Source organism: Gavialis gangeticus, unplaced genomic scaffold (assembly GCF_001723915.1).
Source record: "Gavialis gangeticus isolate Ggan-Ray unplaced genomic scaffold, GavGan_comp1, whole genome shotgun sequence".
NCBI lineage: Eukaryota > Metazoa > Chordata > Crocodylia > Gavialidae > Gavialis > Gavialis gangeticus.
The window spans coordinates 9,154,659-9,164,262 of NW_017729014.1; the positions used below are offsets into that span (position 1 = coordinate 9,154,659).

The 9,604-nt window shown below is 41.4% G+C and overlaps 1 protein-coding gene across 1 annotated transcript in view; it reads left to right on the plus strand.

Moving 5' to 3' along the window:
• Positions 1 to 9,604, plus strand: part of CFAP74 (cilia and flagella associated protein 74) — a 135,645-nt gene that overhangs the window by 53,615 nt on the left and 72,426 nt on the right. Inside the window, exons 14-15 of the mRNA XM_019511690.1 lie at positions 5,986 to 6,052; positions 6,567 to 6,656. Of these exons, the coding sequence (XP_019367235.1) occupies positions 5,986 to 6,052; positions 6,567 to 6,656 (157 nt within the window). The remainder of the gene's footprint in view (positions 1 to 5,985; positions 6,053 to 6,566; positions 6,657 to 9,604) is intronic.

Consider the following 9,604-nt stretch of genomic DNA (forward strand, 5'->3'; position numbering starts at 1 on the left):
GAGGGAAGGTTTAAGTTGGACATCAGGAGGCGCTACTTCACGGTCAGGGCGGCTAGGGTCTGGAACCAGCTTCCAAGTGAGGTGGTGCAGGCTCCCACCCTGGGGGTTTTTAAGAGGAGGTTGGATGACCACCTTACTGGGGTCATTTGACCCCAGTACTCTTTCTTGCCATGGCAGGGGGTCAGACTAGATGATCTGCTCAGGTCCCTTCCGACCCTAGAAACTATGAAAATCTAGTTCTTGTTGCCCTCAAATACAATGTAATTTTGAAGAGATCAAGTATAATGAGCGACTAGGTATTAGGGTCTTCATGGAAATAACCTGCTTTGAAGTTAAATAATATATGACTTGAAAAATGAAGTTAACGTTAAGAAAACAATTAGGTAATTACATCAAGTTCTTTTAGGCAAGATAAAATTTGCATTCCTGTAGCTCCTTCCTTATGACAGCTACTAAAGAGAAAGTAGTTAATGTTGGAATTAGGTGTCCATTTTCTACTGAATTTCAGTGTCTTTCAGATACCTGATTTCCCTTGGCTTTTTTAAAAATCACACAAGATTATCATGGAATTTTGAAGTATCCACATAATGTGTAAATTCAAGTCCCTACATAAATCAACAGGCCTTGTTGCTTTTTAAAAAGCCATCCCCTTTGACCATGTGGGCAAATAGGTTAACCCTAGTAGTGGTACAGTTGCTGTTTCAATGCTGACATTAAAATAAGTGCACTGATGGTGGGAGAAAGGGAGGAAAGGTATGTGTCCGCTAACAATTTCATCCACATTTCACACATATTGGTGATAAAAGATAATTAAACATAATTTGCAAATGGGCCTATTTATGTGTTAGATATATATGATGCCCTTCCCATCAAAGGCAAGTTATGAGAATTTAATACATATTAAATTATATGAGAATTTATATGGCAGTATTCTGAGTCTGTTTCTTTTTAAGTATCTCTCAGAGACTTATCTGGGCATGTTCAGAAACCCCTGAAATAGCAATAAATAATTTTTCTAAGAATCCATTTGAACTTTAATATAAAAATTGAGGAAAACATCACATTTATTTAAATCTATATTGATCTGGCTTGAAAGTGGGGAAAAAAAGCTGGAGCCCTATCTTGTGCAGAAATTCAAAATAACGAACTCATTTACAAGTCAAAGATACTAAAGTAAATTCACTTGACTCACATATAAGTGACATTTTAAGTTTTCAACTTTTAAAGTTAACCTGAGGAAACCACTTCTGACATTGATGTTGTACCCCAGTGAAATGACAAAATATATGAACAAGTCATATTACTACTGTACACTGATTTCGTACTCCAGAGATTCTGTTTTACAGCTCACTACCCTCTGCTACTTCATAACGATAGGGTGTACTTTGAATTTCTAGTCAGCTCAATTGGAGGATAACCCACAGTGCGTAACAAACCATCCTCCACGTGTTCAGCCCCTATTAAAATATATTGGAATGTGAACATGGTACACTACTGGCAAAGTCTAACCTTGGGGAGAGGTACATGGTCTGAATTCAGTTGCTGTAGAAGATCACAGAACATTTTGCCTTCGGCATTAAAAATTATTTTCAGTGTAGTTTTATGTTTTTTTATGATCCTTAATAGATGTCATTTAATTGAATACATTCTGAATTAAAAAAAAAAAAAGATTGGGCATTTGACGCTATTGGCCAGTTTATTACTGCAGTGTACAGTGCTATGTCACATCCATGGTTAAGTTTTTGACTGCTTGATTTAAGCTATTACATTTCTTAACTGTTGTCTAACTTAAATGATTAATAGTTTTTATGGTCCTTGAGAACCATTTTTTCGCGCACTTTTGGATGCTCTTGGGGCTTGATTATATTTTTCTTCATATAATATATTTAATTAACTGCTTATTTATGTCAGCATCACTAATATATGATTGAAAATAAAATTACAACTTACTGAAAATCCTGTATTATCTCTGTATAATAGGCCTGTCAGAGTACTTTTCAATTACAAATTAAGCTGCAGATATTATGTACAAAACAAGTTAATGAATTTTGTGTGAAACTATCTAGAAAAATGGCTGTGGTATTAATTTTTCAATCTAAATTATACTCTGTCCTTTTATATTTACCAGGTAGCTAGCTAGAGAATTTATTGTTTTGCAGTAATGCAATGGGTGATGACATACTAATTCTTTATACAGTACAGATTAGTTTTGCATGGATTGATCTCAGTCCAGGCTCTCCAACACTTTTATCCTCATTTCGAGTAGGAAGCTGTAAATTAATATATTATTCCAACAGTTTTCAGCTTTTTACCAAGTATTCAAAAATGTTCAAGAAATCAGTTATATCTTTATCTTTACTTACTTACCAGCCCTTAGGAGTCACCCATATGGATTTCCTTGTACTCTTAACATTTTTTTCGTAAGACAAGTGGTTATATATTTGATATGTTGAAAATAATTCTGGTGGCAGACAGTACATCTACCAAACAACAAACTCCTTTCTAACACTAAGAATTAACATGCTGCACATGCACATGGGAACCCTTAGTTAAATAAGCCAAACCCTTTTATAACAAGGGCTTGTGAGCCGGGTACATGGATTGTAAACCTAGCTGCAAGCAAGTACATGTGCCAATAGTACCTGGTGTAGAGCCTCACCGTGGCTACCTTCAGGCAGTTGCCAGAAAAAAGCTGTTCCTTGCAGTACTGCTACCCCCTCATATGTTGATCTGAGAATCAGTGGTTCCATGAAGTTTATACTCATTGGTCCCCAGCTCTGTAAAGGGACCAAGCTACCAAGGAGCTGAATAACACAGCACCCAGGATGGTAATAGGATCATCCTGAGTTTGGGTTTGCATCAATCATATCAGTAGTTTTTCCACTGAGGCTAACAGGAGCAAAATTAAGCCTCTCATGGAAAATCCTGTAGCAATTAGCATAGCTGTAATCAGCAGTGTTCTGTAAAAAGTACCCCCAAACATGACAGGATATAATAGAAATTTAGGGAGAACCATCCCGTAGAATTCTACTATAGCAGGGGTGGGCAAAATGTGGCCTGCTGGCCAGATGCGGCCCACCAGCCCATTGTATCTGGCCCATGGGGCCCCTAAAAAATTTAGAAAATTAATATTTATCTGCCCCTGGCTGCCTGTCATGCGGCCCCCCATGTCTTGCCAAAACTCAGTGTGCAGCCCTTCGCCTGAAATAATTACCCGCCCCTGTACTGTAGGATATACCTTTGTATTAAATTCTTTAGGATGGTTCAAACCTAATTGAAAGGATCCCACTTTCTGTTAAATATAAAGGGTTCTCACACCCAACCCAGCACACAAAATAGAACTGGAGTAATAATGTCCATGTTTATGGGACCACTAGGATGTATTATGATTGAGGACTGTAATAGTTAGGCAGTAAATACTGGAGATGCTTTTACCTTCATGTTGATCATTCTCCAAGGAAAGCTCATTATCTTTTGCCATTTTCAGAAATCCTAGTATAATCAACCTTGTATTTGCTGTCGAGGGCTGCTGCAAGTGAAGACTTGTCCAGGAAAATGTCTCCAAATTCTTAGCCAGTTTTAAACTCAGGATGCTGAGCAATTATTTGTTTTACCAGCTATGCTTGGAGAGGTTTTTTTTAAATACTGCCTTACAATAGGATCTGGATTGGTTACAGGGGTGGGCTAACAGGAACAGGATGCATTTCAATACGGACAAGTGCAGGTGCTGCACTTGGGCAGTAGGAACCAGCAGCACACTTACACAATGGGGAACTCCCTACTTGAGAGCACGGAGGCAGAAAGAGATCTTGGAGTCATTATTGACTCCAAGATGAACATGGGCCGACAATGTGAGGTCATGGTTGGCAGGGCTAACCGGACCTTATCGTGCATCCACAGGTGCATCTCGAGTAGAGCCAAGGAGGTGATCCTCCCCCTCTACGCGACGCTGGTCAGGCCACAGCTGGAGTATTGTGTCCAGTTCTGTGCGCCCCATTTCAAGAGGGATGTGGACAACATGGAGAGGGTCCAGAGGAGGGCCACCCGCATGATCCGGGGACAACAGGGCAGACCCTACAGTGAGAGACTGCGGGACCTGAACCTATTCAGCCTCCACAAGAGAAGGCTGAGGGGGGACCTGGTGACCGTCTATAAACTCACTAGGGGGGACCAGAAGGGTTTGGGGGAGACGCTGTTTCCCCTAGCGCCCGCTGGCATAACAAGGAGTAATGGGCACAAGTTGATGGAGAGGAGGTATAGATTGGACATCCGCAAAAACTACTTCACAGTTAGGGCGGCTAGGAGCTGGAACCAACTTCCAAGGGAAGTGGTGCTGGCCCCTACCCTGGGGGTCTTTAAGAAGAGGCTGGATGCCTACCTGGCTGGACTCATTTGAGTCCCGTTTTTTTTTTTGGGGTTTTGTTGTTCTCCCGCCCTGGCGGGGGGTCGGGCTAGAAGATCTACTAGGTCCCTTCCGACCCTAAATCTATGAAACTATGAAACTATGAATAGTTACTTTCTCTTATGATTGTGATTATGTGGGGTAACGAGATGTTCTAAAGATACAAGACAGTCCAACATGTCTGCAGATTCCCTAGGATAATGATATCTAGTTGCTTATTTTGACTAGTTTCCATTTTCCCTGTGAAGCTACTGTGGCCAGACCAGATGTTCATTTGCACCTTAGTAGTTCTGTACAGAATACAGCAGCCAGATTTTTAGGCTCACAGATCCCATTTTGGTCACAGTTAAAAAGACATTAAATTGTTTCACTAAAGTCCCCGATGAATGTTCTGTTCATTTCACAGGAGTTGTACAGCGTGGCACAATGGGTCTGCAGACAAAAGTTACATTTGTCACACAATTGGCCTCCTGAATGTGCTCTAGAGCCATGCCACGACATACGTGTACAGCTGCAGAGCACTTTTAAAGTGGCCAATTGCACAACAAATTAGCCCTCATCAAATGAGGGATCAGATGAAGATGCTGCACTTGGGGTGCCAGGGGCTGTCTGCAAGGTCTGATGGGGTACGGGTGAAGCGGAGCAAGCTACAGGCTGGGGTTTGCCCAGATTGAGCTGGAGGGGGCGGGTGGATTGGAGCTCCCTTGCCTTGCAACCCTCTCCTCCAGCCCAGGCCAGGCAAACCCCAGCTGGCAGCTTGAGCCCCCTTTCCCGCTCCCCCATCATTTCCTGCAGCCAGCCATGAATTGGGGGGCAGGGTGCAGGAGCTGGGGGAGAGAGGAAGCTCCTTGGCTGCAGGCAGGCTCCTTGGGCTCCTGCAGGCAGGCTCAATCCCCTCCCCCACCGACCCAGCAGGCAAACATCTGTTGCGTCTGGGTGGGTGCTTTAACTCGTGGTGCTTTATGTAAAGCTCCATCAGTTACAGAGGGGGCCTGCACAGCTGTCAGTGCCCAATGTGAAGCGACTGGCAATTTCTATTCAGAGAGTAAGGTAGAAACACTGCTGTTTTATACAGTAGGCAGTAGACATTCTGTAGTATTGTGTAATAACCTATGACTGCATTTACCTTTTTCCTCTCCTATTCTGGTATTTGGATAGCAGAGTTATGGCAGGTCAGGATTCACAGTAGACTTTGTGTCATACTAGTCAAAGTGGAGGACTGGAAGTGAGAGAACTTGGTTTTTAATCTTGACATGAATCAGGTGCTTTAACCTTGAGCAAGTCACTTCTTCCTTTTGGGTCCCGTTTCACCTTCTGTAAAATGAGCACAGTAACACTGCCCTTTGTAAAGTGCTTTGAGACCTTCTGATGAAAGCTGAATAAATAATCAGAATTTGTATTTGTATCATTATTCACTGCTTCCGTGGTCTTTCACTAACCTGTCACTCATTCCGACTCCTGCAAGAAATAAATTCACTCAACTAAAGAATGTTATATAATTTTCTTGTCAATTTTATAAGAATGGGAGCAGGAGCTTTCAAATATAAATCTAATTCAGTACTGTATATTGACTGTCTTCATAGCTTTGATCCACCTGGCCAGATGTCTGCTGGAATGTCGTGTGAAATGGTGGTAACATTTAAGCCTATGGTAAGTGCCCTTTATACAGTGATTATAAAACAAATATAAATTACATGTTGATGTGAATTGTGTAATCCACCAGTTTATTTTGGTAATAGTAACAATAGCCTAGTTTTGTTAACTGTTAAGAAGGAAACAAAGATCAGATCAAAGAGATATTACTCTCATTAAAAAAATCTTCTGCATCTCAAACTATTGTTATGTTGTAGTGTGGCATTTTTTAGTATCATGTTTTACCCTGGTGCCAGTCACTTAGTAGTTCTGATTTATGTATTGTTAGGTAAAACCTTGCACCAAACTGGAACATGCTAGATAGCTCCTTGTTAAAATAAATTAGGGAGTCAACGATAAGTTGCAGTCATACAAAAACTTAGAATCTCAGAAATTGTAATTTTTAATTGTAAGAATGTCTTTATTGCTTCTTTACTATAATTTAGAGACAGACTTATTTTTTCAGTAGGCTAAAAAAGTAAGGTTTAATATGTTAATATATCTTTGGCTTTTTCTTTTTTTTAAATTTTAGATAAATGAAGCTCTTGAAGGAGAAGTAACATTTTTGGCTCAGACTGGTTCCTTCTCCATTCCATTGAAATGTACAATCAAGAGATGTGTTGTGAGTCTTTTTTTTAAAACCTTATATGCTTAAACCTTGTATACTTTGGATGAGAGAGTCTCATGTAAGATGAATATAGATAGATAAATAGCACTTAAATACTGGTGTGAATTGTTAGTCAAAAACACATTTTATATTTAGAGGAAACAAAAGGACTTTTTAATAATTTGATTAATTCCTTAAAGAGTTCCCTATGAAAATGTAGTATTACTATCAATATATTTTAGAAAGATTCTGTGCAAGTGTGACAGTAAAGCATTCAACACTTATGTCTAGTAGGCACTTTTAAAATTGCATTCAAATGATAAATACTATTTATTTAAAGGTCTCAGACCCTGTATCATACAGAGATTTCTGGATGAACTTAAATTGAAGCACATGAGTATTCTAATCAGATTCAATGATTATTTGAAATTCTGAACTGCCTCAGAGCCCCTGTCATAGATCCCACATTGTGCTAGGTGCTATACTCAGAATAGGGAGATGGTCTCTGCCCTGAAAATTTTACCATGTACTCAAGTCTGGAGGCTCAAGTATGTGCTTATCTGTGCAAGACTGGTGCCTGAAATGTCAGTGTTAGTATAATATATTAACTTACAATTTATCATTTGGTTCCTAGAATTATTTAAAGATTGTTGTTGAATAAGTTGCAGAAATAATAACCACCACATAATTTTTATCTCTGATTGTATTTTGACCATGATGTCATACAGTTTTATTTGGGGAAAACTAAACTATTACATACTAATAAATATTTCTAACATTGTAATCAACCACATACATTACACTGAAATCTATACAAAATTATAGTATAATTAACTATAAAACACAAAATTAATTTTAAGTGGAAACCATTGGAGAGTTCATTCTAAAATGTGATGGCCCAATATAACACTGGAGTCAGAGGGAGGGGAGAGGTTTTTCAAATGCAGATCTGGGATGTGGATTCCTAATTCCCTTGGGTTTCTCTGAAAATTACAGCCGATGCCTCAAGAAATCCTGTTTCTTGGCTTAGTTTTCTAAATAGACAAAAAACACCTTTAGATCCCACCATCCATTTACAATAACATTTATACACTTATACAAAGTATTATAGCCCTCAGAGAATTTTTAAATCAGATTTTACTTGAATATAGGACTCTTATTTTTAAGATACAATAAACAGTATTTTGACAGGCACTAATTTTTTCTTAATTAAGGGCTTCTAATTTCTCATGGTTTATCATGATTTCATTTATCAGTGCAAGAGTTCTTCAGAGATTCCTTATCACATAAACAAATATGTATCTGTCAGAACATTGCATTGCAGATTGAATGAGATGTAGATGAAAATGTGCATCTATAGATTTATGTTATTAAAAATTCAGGCACTGATGGACATGCTGTGTAGGATGATCTTTCCAATAGGACTGTGCGAAGCTTCGGTCCCTGATTCGATTCAGCAGAGATTCAGCCCAATTTGGTGGCCAAATCTCTAAATCTGAATTGAATCAAGAGACCCTTTAATCTCTTCAAATTGAATTGGAACCCTCCAAATCAATTTTGAGAGATTTGGAAAGATTTAGCAATTCGGAGATAGACACAGATTTAAATGTTTTTTCTGTATACCTCAAGGTAGCAGGCGGCTCGTGAATGCTGAGATGCTGGGGGAGATGCAGTGGCCCACAGGAGTGGGGGGAGCTCCCCAGCACGCTTGGCAGCAGACCCAGAAGTGGACCAGAAGCACTTCTAGTCCACTTCCAGGTCCACCAGGGAGTGCGCAGGGGGCACCCCCATACCCTTCAGGCTTGGTAACTGGTGCCTCCTGGGTCTGGGTGGGCACCTGGGGTCCCACCACAGCCAATCACCAAGCCAGGTGGGTGCAGGGGTCCCCCCAGTGCACTCCCTGGCAGACCTGGAAGTGGACTGGAAGTACTTCCAATACACTTCTGGGTTTGCCACCAAGCACACGGGGGGGGCCCTGTGCTCCTGTGGGATGCTACATACACCCCAGCATCGCAGCATTCACAAGCCGCACCTGGTACCCCGAGGTATGTAGAAAAAACAGTTAAAGCTGTGTCTATGTCCGAATCACTAATTGTCTGAATCAGCATCAGATCTTCAGATTCAGATTCAGCCAAATCAAATCAGGGACAGTGATCCAAATCAATGAATCGAATCACTGTCCCTGATTCGGGCCAAATCCAAATGGCATATGGCCAATTTTGCACACCCCTACTTTTCAATACTTTAGTCACTAAGGAATCAGATCAGCAAATGCAATATTAGAACCCTGGGAGATCCTGGCATTAAAAAACCCAGCACATAATAAAAGCACATGATGGCAGCTCACGCCACCCAAAACTGGAGCCATGCTCCTGCTGCCAGCTGCCAGCCAAGCTCTGTGCTGCAGGATCACTGCAGCTGCAGTTCCTAGAGGCCCCCAGGATCCCAGGTAAGGCTCTTCCCTGCTCCTGGGGACACACCCAAAGGGTGCATCCATATGAGCGTGCATATGTGTCTTGCAGCATCTCAAAGCCCTTTGAGATGCTGCAAGAGGCACGTGCAGGAATTTAAAATTTTTCCCCACGGTACAAATGTGCAGTGCAGGGGCAAAATTAGACCCCTGGATATCCAGTGGTCAAAAAAAAATGCAGGGAAAAAAGTGGGGCACAGCACGGTCCCGGACTGTGCCCTGAGGCAACCGGAGGCTCAGTCTTCCACAGAGACACTTTGCTGGCCAGCCAGAACATCTCTATGGCTGGCCCTCGCCCAGGTGCTGAAGCATGCTGCCTGCCTTGCATGGGCAGGCAGCATGGCAGCTGCAGGGAACTGGATCCAGGCTCCTGCCAGTAAATAAGGGGTGGGAGGTGCTGGAGGAGGGGGGAAGTGCCATGTGGAAACCCCTGCCATCCTTGCCTGCACCCCCAGCCGCTCCCATCACTGCCCTGCCTGGCCCCATGCCCCGC